The 20,631-nt window shown below is 34.6% G+C and overlaps 2 protein-coding genes across 3 annotated transcripts; one reads left to right on the top strand and one right to left on the bottom strand.

Annotated features, from left to right (window-relative positions):
• Positions 1–5,483: 5,483 nt before the first annotated feature.
• LOC145790000 (L10-interacting MYB domain-containing protein-like) lies at positions 5,484–6,722 on the bottom strand. The gene is made up of 2 exons (XM_082867794.1): positions 6,259–6,722; positions 5,484–6,126 (listed from the first exon to the last, which is right to left on the bottom strand). Exons 1-2 carry the CDS (start codon positions 6,697–6,699, stop codon positions 5,497–5,499), a joined length of 1,071 nt encoding a protein of 356 aa, XP_082723920.1. The 5' UTR covers positions 6,700–6,722; the 3' UTR covers positions 5,484–5,496.
• A 3,801-nt stretch (positions 6,723–10,523) lies between these two features.
• LOC114259383 ((+)-neomenthol dehydrogenase) lies at positions 10,524–17,531 on the top strand. 2 transcript variants are annotated; one of them, XM_028199387.2, is made up of 5 exons: positions 10,542–10,933; positions 11,041–11,287; positions 11,676–11,744; positions 12,390–12,566; positions 16,922–17,531. In XM_028199387.2, the coding sequence occupies exons 1-5, from the start codon at positions 10,905–10,907 to the stop codon at positions 17,300–17,302; spliced, it is 903 nt and encodes a 300-aa protein (XP_028055188.1). In that variant the 5' UTR covers positions 10,542–10,904; the 3' UTR covers positions 17,303–17,531. The 2 variants fall into 2 exon arrangements, with proteins under 2 accessions (XP_028055189.1, XP_028055188.1); XM_028199388.2 differs by lacking the exon at positions 12,390–12,566 and having other exon boundaries at positions 10,524–10,933.
• The last annotated feature ends 3,100 nt before the right edge of the window (positions 17,532–20,631 follow it).

Consider the following 20,631-nt stretch of genomic DNA (forward strand, 5'->3'; position numbering starts at 1 on the left):
AACAGTATATCCAAAATAAAAATGCACACATGCACAAAAAGGGTTACACAGTATTTAGTCATTTGATGAGTTAGTCCAGACTTTGGCTAATCCTTTAATTTATATCCCCTTCTCTTTCTGAGATTGAATAATTCATCATATGTGTGATATTATATCCAGATGGATTGTTAATCCGTACTCAATTTTTTAACCAAATATTGGATTAATAATTTTATTGGACTATTAGTCCAATCCCAAACACATGTCCGCTTAAACAAACATGGTCAAAATGTATAGCATAATGTAGTGGCTTGATACATTCTGTATCATTTAGCACAACATCTCACTACAAGAAAACACACCTTTGGCGACTAAATTTTTAGTCGCCAAAAATCCTTTTTTAGTCGCCAAATGTCGAATTTTCACTTTCCCCGACTAAATATTTTAGTCGCCGGTTTTGTCGCAAATACATGGTCGCGAATACCTTTGGCGACTAAAAAACTGTTAGTCGGCAATATACAGGTCTTCAGCGACTAAAGAATTTGTCGCCAATAGTCAATTCCATTTTTGGAAATTATACATTTAGCGACTAAACTTTTAGTCGCCAATAGTGAATTTTTTTTTTTATTTATACATTTGCCGACTAAACTTTTCGTCGCCAATAGCCAATCTTTCGACGACCACAGACTTTAGTCGCCAAAAGCATTTTCCAGAAAAAAAAAAAAAAAATTGCCTTTGCTGTTCCCACAGACTTTAGTCGCAAAATCTGCTTTTTCTTGTAATGTCTATTGCACCACCGAAGTGAGTATTTTATGCTTATACATGCTATTTTAACATTACTACACCAAATACTGCACAATTGAAATTACTATTTCTTAAAAATAAAAATATATAAAAATATAAAAAAAAAAAATTCTCCTTTACTTTATAAAAAATAATGAGTTAATTTCATTTTTACCCCCAAAGTAATCATTTTGTCTATTTCATCATTTAACTATTAATTTTATTTATTTAGTCTTCTACATTTTTAATTCAAGATAATATGTTCTAATTGGAAATGAATGTTTAAGTCAGCAATCGTTAAACTTTAATTTGACAAGTAAAGAAGTTATTTCAAAATTTGAATAATAATTTTTTTTAATCACTAATTCAAAATAAAGAATGACAAAGATCTGTATGTGGTTGTAATATAATGTGAATAATAAGATGGCGTATTTGATTGTATGATTTAGATTTTTCAAATTATATAATTAATTTTTTGTCCATTTAGGTTTCAACAATTACTAATTTGGACAAATTATTTTTAATTGGACTAAATATATACAATTAATAGTTTAAGAATAAAATTTAAAAAATTAAGAATAATTTCGAAAATAAAAATGAAATCGAGACCTTGTGACGTAATCGATGACGATTACTCGGAGAAGAGCCTAAGCGATGACGATTATTTTCTCCTTGTACGGATTTTAATACCCCAATAAGCCACTTTTCATTATAAATGAGATAAGCCTCTGTTTGGCAAGTGAGGTTGGAGGTTTTTTTGGCTATTTTAGCCACAAAAAACAAAATAGGCTATTTTAGCCATAACAAACAAAACATCACACCCAACCCATAATCATTACATTCTTCTCTCACAAAAAAACTCAAAAAAGCCAAAAAGCCAAAAAGCCCTTCCCAAACCAAGCTTTTAAGCCCAGGCTAAAATAGCCAAAAAAGCCAAAAAGCCAAAAAGCCAACCCACTTCCCAAACCAAGCCTTAATGGCTTTACCATCAGACAAAGAGTATTGCTAGGCTGTGGACTTACTTTTAGAATTTGTTGTGACGTAATCGATACCATCAGATTTGTTGTGACGTAATCGATACCATCAGACAAAACAGCATTGGTAGGCCCTGTGGACTTACTTTTGGATTTTGTTGAGGACGTCATTCTTTAAAAAAAAAATTAAGTCGATGGAATAATAACAAATATATATTTAGATTAATTTTATATAAAGCCTCCGTTTGGGAAGTGGGTTGGCTTTTTGGCTTTTTGGCTTTTTTGGCTATTTTAGCCTGGGGCTAAAAAGCCTGGTTTGGGAAGGGCTTTTTGGCTTTTTTGGCTTTTTGGCTTTTTGGTGAGGTGTGATGTTGTTAAATGACGAAATTGCCCTTTTCCATTTTTTTGATTTTTTTATTTGGGTTTGGATTTAGCATATTTTCGGTTTTTTTTTTTTCTTTTTTTTTTTTTTTTATTATACAAATTTGGCTTTTTGTGGGGAACAAAAATTTGGTTTTTTTCTTTTGGTATTTTTTTTTCCATTTTTTGATTTTTGTTTAAATTTATTTATTTATTTATTTTTGGATTTGGCATTTTTTTTGTTATTTTGTTTTGGTATTTTTTTTTCCAATTTTTGATTTTTGTTTAAATTTATTTATTTATTTATTTTTGGATTTGGCATTTTTTTGTTAAATTTTTTTAAAAAATTTTTTATGTTATCTTTCGATTTCACGTATTTTGCTAATTTTTTTTTTTAGGGTTTGGATTTGTCTTTTTTTTTTGTGTTTATTTTCTTTTTCTTTTTTTTCATTTTGGGTGTCGATCTACCGACTTTTGATTAATTTGTTAATTTTTTTTTTTTTTTTTTTTGGAATTGAATTTGCCATATTTTGGTTCTTCTTTTTTATTTTAATTTTGTTATGTTGGGGTTTCGATTTTGCCTTTTTTGTTGTTTTGTTTTTTTGGAGGGGGGTTTCGCTTTGGCATTTTTTGCTTTACGTTTTTTTTTTTGACAATTTTTGTATGTTGTGTTTCGATCTCCCGAATTTTGCAACTCCAAATTTTTTCTTTTTTATTTTTTTAATTTTTTTTGTTGTAGTTTGGCGGATTTTGCGTTAACTTTTTTTTTTGTTTGACATTTTTTTATTTTGCGCTTGGATTTTTCATATTATGCTTAATTTTTTTTTCCTGTTACTTTTTTTCATTTTCGGTTTGGATTTGGGGTATTGTGCTTAAATTTTTCGGTTTTTATTTGGGAATTTATGTTTTTGTCTTTTTAAATTTTTATTTTTTTACTATAACTATGTTTTTTTTTTAACTATGTTTTTTTTTTGTCTTCGATTTTTATTTTGAACTAAGTCTTGTTTTTTTTAATTGGTATACAATAACTTTTTTTTAATATATTTATGTGTTTCATTTATTTGTAATTCACGTCGCACTTTACAATTTGTGTATTAGTTTTCTTTTTAATTTGTTTTTATTTGTTTCACCTTCTTTTTATTTTTCCAAAAGCAAAATTCGTATGGATTGTTGTTTTTTTAAGTTAGGCACGTCAGCAACTGGAAGGGGTTACATTCCCCTGGCAACTCATACATATTATACATAATAATATATTTGAATACAGTCTGTTCCACGTGTGTCATTACGTGACGACCATACGAACATTATTTCGAGTACTATATATTTCCTAACATTCCGTTATTACGCATGTAACATAATTTGTCACGTATGTGAAGGCGGACCAATGCCATATGGGGGTCCTCATCTCCAACCATTAAACCATCCTCGTCATGTTCAACTTCTGGTATGGCATTTACTATTGTCATAGCCTCTTCCTCGTCACAGATTGGCTGAACATTTGTTGGGTTACCTGTGTTTCGCCGTATATAATTATGTAATGCCATTGACGCACCTACTAACTGAACTTGCACATTTGCAAAGTCATACCGAGGCATGTCTCGAATAAACCCCCATCGATTTTTCCATATACCGAAAGTGCGTTCCACGACACTGCGTAACGACGAGTGGACTTTGTTAAATAATTCCCTTGGCGTGTTTGCCATCGCGTTTCTTGCAATACGCCGGAATTCTTGTTGGTGGTAACGGTGGCCTTTGAATGGTGCTAAGTAACCAATCCGGTTTGCATAGCCAGAATCGACAAGATAATATTTGCCTGCAGACATGACGACAATGTATGACACCAAAACCAACATTCTGCGTCATTTTCATATAACGCTTTGTCAGCAAATAAATATTTATTAACAAATCTAATAACATGGCCATGTGTTACCTTCGTCAGGATGTGGGAAGGGGACGTTGTCATTTGTTAGTATCTCGTTGAATATGCGACTATCATGCATACTTCCTTCCCATCCGCAAGAAATGAATATGAAACACATGTCAAAATCGACAGCGGCCATTATATTTTGTGTGTGACAGTATTTCCTACCGAAATATGTTGCCGCATCTGGCCCCGTAACCCATGCACTGACATGTGTTCCGTCTATTGCGCCAATGCAGTCCTGTCAACATGGATCATATGTTTTCAGTCGTAACTTTGTAACAAGTGGTTCACATTTGTCACGTGCAGTTAATAACAAAAAACATATGTATTTTCTTCACTTATATGTCAATCATGTTTTGCTGAAGTACCTTGAACGGTAGGTATTTCCGTCTAGACCTCACGTATGGATGTATACGATGCTGACTGTATGTGGGCCGGCAATGGACAACAGTGAACTCTTTCATGGAATTTAATACGTTATGCACGTGCCTCGACACAGTCTCCCCAGAATGTTGGAAGCGTTCCTGGATTTCCCGATTTTGCTTCCCTTTCAAGACATGGATAAACATCGCAACGCTTTCTTCAACAGCTAACCCATGTGGACGTTGCGGGACTTGTAACCCAAAATCATTTACTAATGTCTCACACAAGGCGGCAAACACTTCCTTCGGCATGCAAACATTTTCCTCAAAGCGACCCATATGCCCCGCATATAGTTCGCATATCCATGTATTCCCGGTTAGTATAGAAGTGCGACATGGCGTTTTATGCATGTGTTTTTGGTACCATTCTGTCGCCAAGTGGCATGCTTGTAGAAATGTGCAGTTCTGTTCTTGTTGCAGCTGGACCGCCATTTGATTCAGCATTTCCATTATTTCATCATGGTTGCTTCCATCCCAGGGATTCATCGCGTTTTCGTTGATGCAAAACCTACAAAAGTGGCAGGCTTTCAATTAGTTTGCACGTTATTCATTGAGTTAAATTATATTGAATTTTGCAATTGTACAATGTCGACATTGTTTGTAATGAACGCAATGCTGTCACCAATGTCCTTTGGAAGGCATGATCATATGATTTGCAAAAAAAAAAAAAAGCTGTTCAACGTATGCTTCACAGGGGGGCCATGGTTGTAACAACCACAAAACTAAGAAAATAACTTGCGACATATAGGCATTCAGAAGCATGCATCGAAAACGTATTTCCCTGTCTTAAACGTAGCGCCACAAAATATTAAACCGTAAACATCCCATTCATTTCCCAAAAAAGAAGCACAACCATGCTTCCGGTCCGTCAACCCATGGACTTACCTACAACTTGTCACTGCCCGTAGCTAGCAAGAAAAAAAAAAAAAAGACATAATGCAAAACATGCACACACCACCATCCTGTTTTAGTACATAACAAACAGTACCATAAGTCTAAGTTTTAAAAAGGAAGAAAAAAGACATGCATCTGCAACACTCGTAAGACCGTAGCATCACATCCGCCTACCCCCAAACAGGTTTGCAAATGGCCCCGACGCAGTACACTGGAGCTGCTTCTGTGTAAGCCAGCCAATGATGTGGTCGTCATCAGGCTGGCACATCATGACCTCCCGGTAATCAGCGTTATCCATAAGTGTGGAGGCGAAGTGGAATAACGGTGTACCAATCAGAGACGGAATACTGCTCAGTTTATGCATGCACTCGGAAATAGTGTACAGTGCTTCGTTGCCTGTCAGGTGCCTGACCGTGACCTGCTGATTCTTCGAACGGACCACATCTGTCATTCTGTTCATGCTCTCCGCAATAATAGACGCACCACTTGTTGCCTTCTTCGACTTTGAAACACTTGTTGATGGCGTCTTTCTCCGTTTTGCCTTTTCAATCGACACATGCTCCAGTGAAGAATCAGAATCCACGTCTTGTACTCCTGTGGGTATCGGATCAGCGAATGGCTGGGCTCCCAAACTACGCACTGAATCAGATGAGTCCGTAGCAGCTTCAGGAATGTTCTCTCCCGGGGTCCAATGGTGCTTCCCAGTAGCTGCTGCCCCCATGAAAACCGTCTCCATCAAGTCACGGTGTTCCAACGTTTTCTTCCTGAACTTCGCACACACCTTGTTGATCTGCAGACATGTACATGTGTAAAAGAGGTTGACGTTATATTTCATATTCATAAATTTTATTGAAGTTGAATTAAGAAGTAAAAAATGTACTGGTAAATGAGAAATATAAAACTTGTTTCTACATGTACTTACTGATTCCATCTTGTCCCACCACTCGTCAGGTGCCTGAAACAAACCGGTGTCATAGTCAAAGCCTATCCCGGACACTCCCTTGCTTGAATCCATCAACTTCGTCCACGCTTGCCACTCTTTCTTCAAGCTCATGTACTTATTCTTCAACTGTTTAAGTCCATGTTTTTTTCCTGTTTTTCTCTGAAATTTCCTTGACAACGACTTGTATCCTGCCTGGCTGAGGACTAAGAATGGCCGATTTCCTTTACTAATCTCATTTGCAATCAACTGGAGGAAAACTCGGACTGACTTACTGTCCCATGAGGCCTTGTGGCTTAGCTGAGTTTGTGTCTCTTCAAGACTGGTTGACTTGTCACTGACAACGCCTTTGCTTTTCGAGTGGTTACGAGGCGAAGTACGTGTGGAAGCCATTACTAATGTACGGTTACAAAAGATATACATCACAAATTTGGTTGTTACATACACACACACAACAGATGACACATTAAAAACAACAAACGCAGATATATGATGCTGAAGATGAAATTTGCATATACCCATTGAAAACATTTTTTACGTACGTACACAGGTTCCATGGGAGTTAGTAGTGGACAAAAACATGATAGTTAGTATTACGGCTCCCATATGCGACAACATAATACCATCGTACTACAAACATACTAACTACATACTAACAACATATTGAAGACATACTAATGTCTTTGTACATACTAAGAACATGGTAACGGTGCTTACATACGGCACAACAAAATAACAACGACAATGCAGAGCACATACACAATGGTCTTAAGCACACGCAAGGATTGTTGAATGTCTATGACATCAGCCCGCAATTGCATGGCAATTTCATCTCCGGGTGACGCATAGCCTTGGTTCTCATGGCTTCGTTCTTCACACCAACCAATCCAACTGACACAAGGCTGATGAGTGAAAAGTATGCAACTATTAGTTTCATGGGTTGTTAATGTTCATTAAGTTATGACCGGTAAAGATTGGGTCACTCACCACAGGGCGGGGACATACAAAGTACGAACGCCCTGGATTCTTGGTGGACCTGGAAATCCTAACAATACACGGGCCATATCCACAGGCACACATTCGTCCTGGCCATGTACTGGAAGTTGCAGTTGAGGTGAACGACGCCATGCTACGAGTTAATATAAAGTAAATTGACATGAATGAACATGAACACGATTACGTACTCAAATTAAGAAATCTATGTTGTAATATATTTTGATAATATATTTTATGCTAGGCAGCAAAATGGATTGGTGAGCATATATTTGTACTATATTTACGTTTTTTAATATATTTATGATAAAATTTTTCATACTTACATGTAGTCATATCTGTTTAATAAGAATTTTACACTCTTTATTGTTTTCCTCTAAATTTGTAATATATAATATTAATACATTAGTAATATCTGTCTAACATTTGTTCAAGATATATTGGACATAAACTATTTTTTTAATATATTTTTAATATAAATTTTATATATATTTTGTAATTTGTTGGTAATATATGTACATAATGTATGTAGCTTCCTTACCAAATGTAGTTCGAAAATAGTTATGGTGCTAATTAATTTCTTTTTAGGAAATGAGAATTGACCCTTTCGTGTATATTTAAAAAATAAACGCAAATTAATACATCTAATCTGTAATATATTTTCAATATATATATATTTTCTTTATTTAGAAAACATTTTGGAATATATTAACGATATAGTTTTTCATAATTAAATGTAGTCATATATGTTTAATAAAACTTTTACACGCTTTATTGTTTACCTCTAAATTTGTAATATATAATATTAATACATTATTAATATCTGTCAAACATTTTCGTAATATATTTTTAGTCAACTGTTATTTTCCTATATTTGTAACATAAATTTCAAATATTTTGTAATTTGTTGTTAATATATGTACATATATCTACCTTCCTTCCCTAATGTAGTAATAAAAATATTTACGGTGGTAATTAATTTATTTTTTAGAAATGAGAAATGAGCAGTTCGTCCTGAGTAAAACATATATGCAAATTAAAGACATCTAATTTGTAATTTATTTTCAACAATTTTTTTTTTTTCATATTTTGGAAATATTTTTTGAATATATGTATGATATAGTTTTTCATAATTAAATTTTGTCATATCTGTGTAATAAAAGTTTTACACGCATTTATTTTTAACTGTAATGTATTTTTAATAAACTGTTTGTTTAATATATTTGTAATATAAATATAATAAATTTTGTAATTTGGTGTTAATAGCTGTAGATAATATATGAACCTTCCTTCCCAAATTTAGTTGGAAAATAATTTTTATGTAATTAATTGATTTTCTTGAATTGAGAATTGACCATTTCGTCTTCAGTAAAAAATATACGCAAATTAATGCATCTAATTTGTAATATATGTTCAATATATTTTTTGTCTCTTTTCAAAACATTTATTCATATATTCATGATAAAGTTTTTCATAATTAAATTTTTACATATATGTGTAATAAAATTTTTACAGTCTTTACCTTGTAAATCAAAATTTGTAATAAACATTTGACATATATTTTTTTAATATCTTCGTAATATATTTTTAATATATTGCGAAATTGATCCCGGTTCTCAATTTTTTTCTTTTTGGACCACAAGTGATATATATTTTTTCAGAAGTTGTTGTTAATATCTGTAACTTGTAACCCAGAGTTGGAATTATTTTTTTTATGTAATTACAAAAAATTTCACAAATGGAATTTCAGCAATGGACAACAATCAGGGTTCACAAATGGGAATTTCTAATTTCTGTTAAGCACAAATGGGAGCCACTCAGAAATGGGAACAGCATTTCTGATAAAAAAAAAAAAAAAAAAAAAAAAAAAAATATGGAAGATCTGCATTTCAAACTATCCGAACAGATATTTCGAATTCAACACCAGATTTGCATTTCCGAACTTGTATATATACAAATCAGACCAACAATTTCTTCAACAGATCATATATTATATATATATATCAGACCACCAATTTGAATCAGATCATATATTATATTTATATATATATGTATATATACAAATCTGCCCCAAATTTGGTGGACGCGAACAGATTTCGAACATCAGAACAGATCTGAAAGAGGAGATTTAGGGATGACACAGATCGGTGGCCGGTCTGTGTATAATATCAGTGTAATCAACCCAATAACGACCGTGAGCCAACAGATCGGCCATGAACCGATGCTGTTATGAACATACACTACGCAGATGGGAAGAACAAACAACAAATCAAATAGGCCACAGATTCTCACCTGCAGATCGGTTTGAGTGTGCAAGAGATGGTTGTTGTTCGCGGCCGCTAGTTCAATCTCCGGTTGCGATTTGGTCTGCCAAGGTCGATCCGACCGCCTCCACTGCCTCCGTTCTTCTTCTCCTCTGCTCCGAAATGGGTGTGTATGAGCTCTAATCTGAGCGTCTGTTTGCAGAGGGACAGACTTTAGCCTCTCGGGGCATTTCGGTAAAATCGCGCGAGACAGCCTCGCCCAACACCTCCTCAATGCGGATTTTGTCGTCACTTGGCTAATTAGCCTTTTTTGTCGTTTTTTGGCTAATTTAGCCTCAATTGTCTTCCCAAACAGACGCAAAAAATATAATTGATAAGAAAATAAATAATTCATATAAAATTGATCTAGCACGTGTTTTTTGTTATTTGATCGATTTTATTTTTTATAGAAATAATATAGTCGATGAATTTCAAAATATGAACGGTTTGATTTATTAAAACGGAATCCAAAAATGCACTACAAAAAAGTAAGGTTTTAGAAACTAAAATTTGGAGACAAAATTATTTTTTAGGGACGAATTATTTTTGTTACGAAAAGTGTTGTTATTATATTTTTAGCAACAAAAATTAGACATTAGTGATGAATTATTATCCTTTTGAGACTAAATTTTTTGTCTAAAAAAAAAATTATTTTTGTCCCTAAAAGTCTATTTATTAGTGACATTTTTAAAATTTTATCGCTAAAAGTCTTATTTTGGACTTTTCGGGACGACCTTTATCGACTATCTTCATGAAGACAGAAATTGATCCTTAAATGTCTTTTGCAATAAAATTTTCACTTTCAGAAACCAAAATATTTAGTCTCTAAAACTCTTATTTATTGTAATGATGAGTCCACTACACTGGATTAAACGGTCTAATCTAATTACAGATTGGAAACAGTCCAATCCCAATAGTAATTACCAATTGAAACAAAAAATTTCCCAAACTGGTGAATTAGCTCAAACTACCCAAAAAATAAATTTGAAACTTTCTGTCTTTAAATCTTTTTGCTCCTCTGTTTGAAGACATTCAAAAATTTTAATTATTTAATTATTTTAAGTATTTTGAGGCAGAAAAATAAAAATAATTAATAACAGAGAATCTTTAACTACTTACATATTCTCAAAAAATTGTATAATATTATACGCATCATTACTTTTAATAGTCAAATCTGAAAATAAAACCACTAATTTAAACCCTACAACTAGCATATGCATACACTATAAATAAGGTATTTAGCAAAACTATCTGGGTTTATCAATAAAAGAACCAAAGGTTGAGAGGTGAACTAAAGCTAACATTCCTCAGGCACATCCCATCTTGTCAGCAATGGCAGAGGCAATCACTACTACAAAGAGGTGTATTTTTGCTTCTTTTGTAGCACTTGAATTCTCTTTCACTCACTCTCATTCTAGCTTCAACTTTCACACCCACCAACTGCTTGTGTTATATTGTCTCTGTGTAGGTATGCAGTTGTAACAGGGTCAAATAAAGGAATAGGGTTTGAGATATGTAGGCAATTAGCTTCTAAGGGAATCATAGTGGTGTTGACTGCTAGAGATGAGAAGAAGGGTTTTGAAGCCCTTGAGAAACTCAAAAGTGATGGCCTCTCTGATCATGTGGTGTTCTGTCAACTTGATGTTGTGGACCCATCTAGTGTTGCTTCCCTTGCTGATTTTATCAAGTCCAAATTTGGAAGGCTTGATATCTTGGTATGATTCGCAGCCCAATTCTCAAATTTTCTATTTTTGTTCATTTAATTTATAATTATCATTAGTTTTTGTGCAGTCTCAGTCAACAGCGATAAGCTTGCCTCTATTGTAAATTTTATAATTAGAATTCCCATTCTGATAAACTTTGGCAATACATATTTGGTTGTCTTTATAGAATTGAAGCAGTATGATTATGTTATTCAACAAGAAAGTTAGTTGTGTTTATGGAATGAACTATGCATTTACTTATTAGTGAGAGCCATATATATATATATAAAAAGAGGTAAGGCCTTCAATTGACATTTCTAGAAAGATCTATTACTTGTTTCCTTGAATGTTTCAGTGATTTTTAGTGAAGTAAATAATGAAAAAGCTCGAATTCTTGTAGGTGAACAATGCTGGGATTCGTGGAGCCAAGATAGATTGGGATTCTTCGCAGTCATCAGAGGGTAGTATGGTGAGTCTTTATGCATGATTCATTTCATTTTCCCTCAAGTAAGTTCAAATTGGTGTGATTGCATTGATGCATACATCTAATGGCCACTGATATGCTATTTTTCTTTCTTTTGTTTCATTAAAAGTTGCATGATTTTTTCATAAAAAGTTATGATCTATACCTAATCTTTAAATTTTCTTGCAAATCACTATTAATATTGAATGATTCCACGTAGAAAAGCAAGAGAGCAAAAGTGCCCTTTTTATTAAACTATATATATATATATATATTTGGACAAGGTTTTCCTACAATTCATGTTAGAGAAACCTTTTGTTGCCTCATGTGTGAGAACCTCTAAGATGATTCACGTGCATAATTTACGTGATCAAAAGATCCCAAAAGTCATCTCACTCCTTTTCAATAATTCTTTCATGTTGTTTTAAAAAAATCAGTCATTATATTTCAGGAGAAAGAAAAAAGTGGTTGAAGAGAGTGGAGAGTGCTCAGAGTTTAGTTTATAAACTCGGTCAAAATCACCTCAATTGGCTTCTAATTTCATGCTTTGGTAGTTAAACCTAAAAATTAAAACAGGGTTGGAATTATGCTTTTTAGGTGATAGGTAATAGAAACCACAAGGATTATAACTGAATGATCTCATTAATGCAGGAAGAACTTATAAGCTCATGGAAAAAAGTAATGACTCAAAGCTACGAGTTGGGTAACGAATGCTTGCAAACAAACTACAATGGCACAAAAAGGATGATTGAAGCACTCATTCCCCTCCTCCAGCTCTCTAATTCACCAAGGATTGTAAATGTCTCTGCTGCCGCGGGGAAGCTAGAGGTATAGAAGTAACCATAACCTCTTTCATAAAGTACAAAATTTGCACTCTAATTAAAACAAACTTACACAGACAGCCCACTAGCTTTCAATTTTGGATTAAAATTCAGTTGTTGAACTGAAGGCAAAAGTTTTAACTATCTCTTACCAAAAGTAATTATCAATGTTGTATTGTTGTTAGGTTGGGGCAGTTTTGTCTAGTCAAGACACATGGGTGACACAAAATAATTAGTGGTGTTAGCTGAACCCCCTGAGAAAATATTATTTATGTTAATGTACACTAAACCTAACCCACTAACCTAACCCACTACTTCCACCCCACTAAACCTAACACACTTACCATCTCCACTACCACCCACCACCTCCACTACCACCACTCACTTACCTCACATCTCTCCTATATAATGCCACTCTGATTTGTAATACAATACATCAAAACAACAATCTTGTAATCAAATTATCAATCAATAATATACATCAGTTTATTTTACATGGTATCAGAGCAAGGTTGAGAAGCTAATAATTCTGCTTCACCGGCGGGCGGCAGCCTCGCCTTGGCCGCCCGCCGGACCTCTACACTTACCTTCACTCCGCTGTCACAAATTCCATAACTGAACTGAAACTCTTCCTCTCTCTTACTTCTCGGCTCTCTCAGACCATGACTGTCTGAAGGTGGGTTCCAGGAATTCAAGTTGCTAGAGCGACTCGGGGAAGGGAAGAAGCCAACATCGTCTTCTAGTCCAACTCCACCTCCTCTCACTCCATCCACTGGTGTTCTCTCTCCTGTTCTGTCCATTCAAAGCTCAGAAGCGCCGGAAAACCCCTCCGGAATACCACCGCCACAACCGGTGTCGGCCAACTTAACCATCATAACTTAACCATCATCACTATCATCTTCTTCCTCTGATGTTGAGCTAGTATTGAGCAAAATTAAACCATCACTGCAAGGCAAAACAGAGAACCTACTCTTATCTTCATGGAACACCTCTGTTCCTCTCTGTCAAATGGGTTTTCACCAACGGTTCTTCTCTTGTCTGCAACGACCTCTCTTCTCCACAGTGGACCAACCTTTCTCTTTCCAAAGACCCATCTCTCCACCTTCTCTCTCTACAACTCCCTTCGGCTAGACTCTCAGGAACACTCCCAAGAGAGCTCGGCGAGCTCTCAAAATCCAAACGAACCTGGTGGAGACAGCGTTGGCTCTCGGGGCTACCCCACGCCAGGCGACAATTCAACAGGTGAGAAGGGCTCTGGTCATTTCCCTCTCCCCGGTATTGGACAATGCCAAAACCGTGGGCCTCATATCACTCCTCGGCCGCTGCTGCAGATTGTGTTGAACATGGCTTTTCTCTCACTAATCTCACCGAAGCATCTCAGATCTGCATATGATGCTCTGTGAGATGACAAATAAAAAAAAAAAAAAATTATAATAATAATAAAATAAAAATAAAAAAAAATTAAAAAAAAAAAAAAATCACAAGAACAAGAAGAATCTCTCTCTTCTCTCTCTGCAACGCACATGGTTTGGTTTGCACTTTTCATCATTAATATCACACTCTCTTCCACTTTCTTTTCTTTTCTTTTCTTTTCTATCACTCACGAGCCCACTCGCATGAACCACCCACGTGATTTCCCACTTTTCTTTTCTTTACAAGGGCCACACACACACACACACACAAAAAAAAAAAAAACCCACTTTTATTTTATTATCTACTTCACATACCCACTATTTTTAAAATAAAAAAAAAAAAACCATCTTTTCCCCTACCCCATATATATATATATATATATATCTATATCTCATTTTTTATTATTTTCTTTTATTTTATTGTTTTTGTTTTATACAGAGGGGCACACGTCAAATCACATACAAAAAAAAAAAAAAAAAAAAAAACAAACAAACAATTTACAAATTTGCCCAACACTCATATTTTATTCATATCCGGGGCTCACCCCGATCACCATTTTACATCAAAAAAAAAAAAAAAAAAAAAAAAAAAAAAAAAAAAAATTCATATCCGGGGCTCACCCCGATCACCATTTTACATCAAAAAAAAAAAAAAAAAACCCACAAACAAACAAAACAATTTGTTTTCTTTTCTGCAGCCGGCCACCAACCGACCTCACTTCTTCGCCTATTCCGCCGGCCTTTTCTTCTTGCCTCCGTCCTGGGCGGCCCTTGACGGTGCTGCCTCCGTGTTTCCCACTCCACTGGGCATGACCACTATTCCTTGCTCCTCCACTGCAGCATATGGCGGCCCTCCAAATCGGAACATCACGGTGGCCTTCCGCTTCAGCTCCTTGTTTTCTGCCCTTAGCACGCTCATCTCTGCTCGCGCATCCTTATACATGCGTTGGAGCAGAGCCAGCTAGGAGTTTAACTGCTGCACCTCATTTGTCCTACTCTGTAGCCGGTGCGACAGATTTGTGACCGCCGTCATGGACTCCACACATGCCTTCAACGTATACTGATTGGCCTCCACATCCGACTGCACCGCCATTTTTTGCTCCACCGACTGCATCGGAAAGTTCAACGGAGCAAACCCAGTGGTGTTTAGTTGAGGTTCACGGGACACCGCACCAGTTCTCTCTCCTGTGGACTCGTTGAGATCGGGAAAGAGAGTGAGCAGCCCACGGGACGACGAAGCCATTTTCTCTCGCAACAGAGTGTTACAGACTCTCTCTCTCAGCACAACAGTGTTACAGCCTCTCTCTCTCAGCACAACGCAGAATTCTTCAGAGGTTTCTCTCAGTTTCTGTCTCAGTTTCTGCCTCCTCCGCTTCGGTTTATAACGACCATGACACAGAGACAGCCACGCGCATCGCGCGCCTCTTCTCGCCGACAAACTGGCACGCCTTTTCATGGCACGCCTTTTGATGCATTCGGGCACGCCTTTTGATGGCACGCCTTTTGAGGGTGCGGGCACACCTTTTGAGGGCACGACTTTTGAGGGCTCGATATCTACATCCATGTATATTTTTTTTTGGGCAGCCTATATACACACTCATACAGTGTCTTTTACACCGGTCAGCTTTATCAATCCCTTTGTTTCAACCTCAAATAGGTTTCTATCTTCACACCTATTTGAGTTTGAGGGGGGGTTATACCAGTATAATGTATAAGTCGCCCATGGCGCACTCCCTAAGTCACCCCCTTGGTGCACCACCACAATCTTCTACAACGGTCTGACACGACCACACAGTGTCTGCTACAACGGTCCGACATGACCCCATAAACTGTCTTCTACATCGGTCTGACACGACCACACAGTGTCTTCTACAACGGTCCGACATGACCCCGTAAACTGTCTGCTACAACGGTCCGACATGACCCCGTAAACTGTCTTCTACAACGGTCCGACATGACCCCGTAAACTGTCTTTTACAACGGTCCGACATGACCCCGTAAACTGTCTGCTCCAACGGTCCGACATGACCCCATAAACTGTCTTCTACATCGGTCTGACACGACCACACAGTGTCTTCTACAACTGTCCGACATGACCCCGTAAACTGTCTGCTTCAACGGTCCGACATGACCCCGTAAACTGTCTGCTACAACGGTCTGACACGACCATATCGTGTCTCCTATCCTGTTTTATTTTATTTATCAGTTTATTTTTCTGTTTTGTAACTCTCTCCAAACTCAAGTTGGTTTGTGTCTAACCTCCTTGAGTTTGAGGGGGGCTGTTAATGTACACTAAACCTAACCCACTAACCTAACCCACTACTTCCACCCCACTAAACCTAACACACTTACCATCTCCACTACCACCCACCACCTCCACTACCACCACTCACTTACCTCACATCTCTCCTATATAATGCCACTCTGATTTGTAATACAATACATCAAAACAACAATCTTGTAATCAAATTATCAATCAATAATATACATCAGTTTATTTTACAATTTAAAACCATATAAATATATATATATATATATATATTTCTTTGAAAGTTATAATACAATTGTAAAAGTCATATTGAACTCCTATATTTTAAAAATGTGTTCCTTATAGTTTGTTGTTAAGAATGTTCAATTTAGTAGCAAGAGAAATCCCCCAAATGATGATTTGACTTCCCACACTTTGGTTATGGGCTCTATGCAAAAAATTGAGAATATATGGGAACTGATCTCAGCATCTTTGATATTTTGTCCTTCTCTCTTGTTTGCAAAGATTCGCTTTTTATATGACCTCATAATGAAATCGAAGGGAGTTGAGCATAGTGGAGATTTGTATTGTGTGGTCCATACATTTCCTTTCTCATGGATGTGGAGGTTTTGTTTTCATATTTGCAAATTTTTTGTTGCCAATTGTAGTTGACCTTGGTTTTTCTCAATTATTTTGTTTCAGTTAATACCTAGCGAATGGGCTAAAGGAGTGTTGAATGATGTCGAAAGCCTTACAGAGGAGAGAGTAGAAGAGGTACTGAATGAGTTTCTAAAAGATTTGAAAGAAGGTGCGTTAGAAACCAAAGGTTGGCCTACTTTTTTTTCTGCATATGCAGTGTCGAAAGCAGCCGTAAACGCGTACACAAGAATTCTGGCCAAGAAGTATCCCACATTCCGCATCAACTGTGTTTGCCCAGGTTGGACTAAAACAGATATAAACAACCATGCCGGCACTCAAACTACAGAACAAGGTGCTCAATGTCCTGTGAAACTAGCCATGCTGCCTGATGATGGGCCTTCCGGCCTCTTCTTTACTCACAATGAACCATCATCTTTTGTGTGAGAATTGTTTGTTTCAATCTTGCAGATGAAGATATAAATATATAGATATACACAGACATTATGTGACTTTCTACTGAAATAATTCTCATGTTATTTGTATGACTTTTGTTATGAATAGCTTGGGGCAATAAAACTATATTGTAAAACCTAGGTGAATTTTTTTTTTTTAATGGTTCATGTAATCAAAATTTAATATATATATATATATATATATATGAAAATTTGTGCCATCTCATTTTATTTATTTTCTTTATTTTTATGGTTTATGCAATCAAAATTTAATAGTTCTCAAATTTGTGACGGGTAAACAAAGACAGATGTACACACAAAAGTTAAATGCCATTGTGATGATGATTTTTTTTTTTTTTTTTTGGGGGGGGGGAGTGAACACAACTAATGTGATTTTGTTTGAAAATTTTTGTGTTTGGAATTTGGTTTGTGGAGGGGAAAAAAAAAAAAAAAAAGGAAAAGGAGAAGAAAAGGAAATGAAGTAAACACTTTCTTCTTCTTCTTCTTTTTTTTTTTTTTTTTTCATCTTCCCTTCTTTTCTTTTCTTTTCTTTTCTTTTTTTCACTTTGTTATTCCATAAATCCAAGATTGAAACATTGCGTAAAGGGACATGTTCCTATAATTTCTTGGAAAAATTAAAGGATTAACTTTTTGTTTTATTTATACTTGTATGTGTGGTCCTGTTGATCTTATTAGGATACTTAATTTAATTATTTTGGTTGGTTATACTTCTCTATGGCTTTTTTTTTTTTTTTTTATTTCCGCTCATCTAGATAAATGTAAAAGAAAAAATTTCATCATTTGTGGATTATGGATATCAACACTGTAATTCGCAAAAAGACATATCATATACTTATAGTAGATTAATACATGATTTGTACAAGAGGTAAATGTATCTTAATTATAAAATATTTTATATTTAATGTGAATTTTCTTTATATGATTTTTAACAAGATCACAAAATACGTAGATTGAAATCCAGAAACTATTAATTAATTTTTTTATTTTTTATTTTCTCATCTCTCTTGCAAATATATATCAAATTTTGGCACCATGATCTTACTGTAAGGAAATCAATTCTGCTTATTTTTCAATAAAAAACCTAAAACAAAACAAAAAAAATTATTATGGTCAGTTTGTGCTCCTAATGGTGTTAATTGCTAATTAGTACATAATAAGGAATTCAAGGACTAAAAAGATAACAAGAAGATAAGCTTTTCTTAATGGTGGTGATTGGAGTATCTCCGATCCTTGATTTTTATCTTCTTCTTTTCTTTTTCTTTTTTTCTTTTTTTTTTTTTGAGTTAATTAAATTTAAATTTGATGAAAAAATGATTAAAATTTATTTTAATTTTTTTATCACATGTTTATCAAATCAAGAAAGGAATTTTTTCCCCATCAAATTGATAATTCATCAAAATTGAATTTGATGAAAATTAAAAATAAAATAAAAAACCCAAAGTAATTTTTGCAATTTAAGTAAAAATTATTTGAAATAATTACAAAAAAACTCTAGGTTTGACATTTGTAACAAAATAAACTAGCATATTACCCGTGTAATGAACGGATATAAATAATTAATCAAAAATAAGTTTTTCATTTAATATAATAATATAAATTTTATATAAAATTTGTAGTAAAAATGATTTATAATTAATTAAATTTTATTTATTTTTATCAGAATTACACATAAGAGAAGGTTTTTATTCTGATGTCATTAATTGTGTGTTCTAAGTTCTTAATAAAAAAAAATTCATGCCATAATTTAATTGGTAAAAATTAAAAAATAAATTACAAAAATTATATTTAAAATAAAATATAAATACATTTTGTATGATAGGGTCCGAGGATGTTGTCGGAAAATTCGAATGTCGCCGGAAACTTCGAATGTCCGCCAAGTAATTTGATGGCTTGTCGGAAAATTTGAAGATCTTCAAACACTACTGGAAAACCCTGAATTCTCTAGAAATGATGAGAGGTTTAGATTCTTTAATGGTCGCAACTAAAAACATAATAGTAAAGAGATGATGGATATTAGAGATTGGGTGAAGAATAAGGTGTCACGCCCAAAATTTGGACAATTAAATATTAAATTAGGACTAAACCCCAATTAATATTCTATCATCCAAATCCTAGCGGTGAAACAAAAAAACTAAAACGCCAACCCAAACCATCCACCATAAATTCATAACTAACAAATACCACAACATTAAGGTAGCAACAACTAGTCAAAACAACTTAAATAAAGTACGGTTACAAACCACGCCAAATTATTCTAATACTAAAGTCATAAAAAAAAATTAATAATAATAATAAATGCATAAACTACTAACAAGCCTAAGCTCAAAAAAAAAACAAAAAGAAATCCAAGAGATATGCCCAAAAACTTTAGTTACTTCTCGTCACCACCGTAACCTCAACTAATCCTGCAAAAGAAGCTCAGCTGTGCTCAACAGAACGCACTCGAGTTGCCAAGAGACAAAACGGGTCAGTATACAGGTATACTGGTATGAGTACAAGATTTAACACCCCCGTGTCCACCAGACACAGACAAAAATACATTTAATTCTTACCACGGGACAAAATAAGTAGTTCCAGCCGTACTGAGACGAATGGGTAGTTTCCCGAGATACGGTGGCATTTAGTTTCTTGTCCGTACACAACGAAATATAAATTGATTATAAAATAGACAAAATAGAAATAAAAATATGGTGGGTCAGCCCTACATAAAAAGTTAGTAAGACCCACCATCCTGCAAAACAAATAAAGTTAGTATAATTTAATCATAAGTAACTTATTAAAAAAAATATAAAATTACACCGTTTCATACTTAAATAATTCGAATTGATCAAAACTCAAAGAACGAAAGTTGTACAGAATTAAATTTCCTATAAGACAATGTGAACGAATTTAACAGAAACTGAACAGGTTAAGAGAAAAACTTGATATAAAAATCTAGACAGAATTCAATCGAAAAATCTGAAGCTGAAAACGAACCAAAACTGCCCTAAGATGATTTTTTTCAAAAAATTTCAAAACATGAAAAGTGTGCAGAATAATGTTTTACTTCAGTTTACGCGAAACCAATAAAACTGAGCTCGTTTCGTGGGTTAAAACAGCCTCTAAAATCTGCCTTGCTAAAATGAATCAAACCGACAATAATCAAGATCATCCGATTATAAGTTCTAATCGATCTTTTTAATAAAAAGCTAAAACACAAAAGTTGTCCAAAATCACATATACATGCCTCTGCACAAATTTCATAATTTATCGAGATCGTTTACTATTTTTTTATCATGTACAAATCAATACCAATCACAC

This window comes from Camellia sinensis, chromosome 5 (assembly GCF_055761805.1).
Source record: "Camellia sinensis isolate YWXY chromosome 5, ASM5576180v1, whole genome shotgun sequence".
Taxonomy (NCBI): domain Eukaryota; kingdom Viridiplantae; phylum Streptophyta; class Magnoliopsida; order Ericales; family Theaceae; genus Camellia; species Camellia sinensis.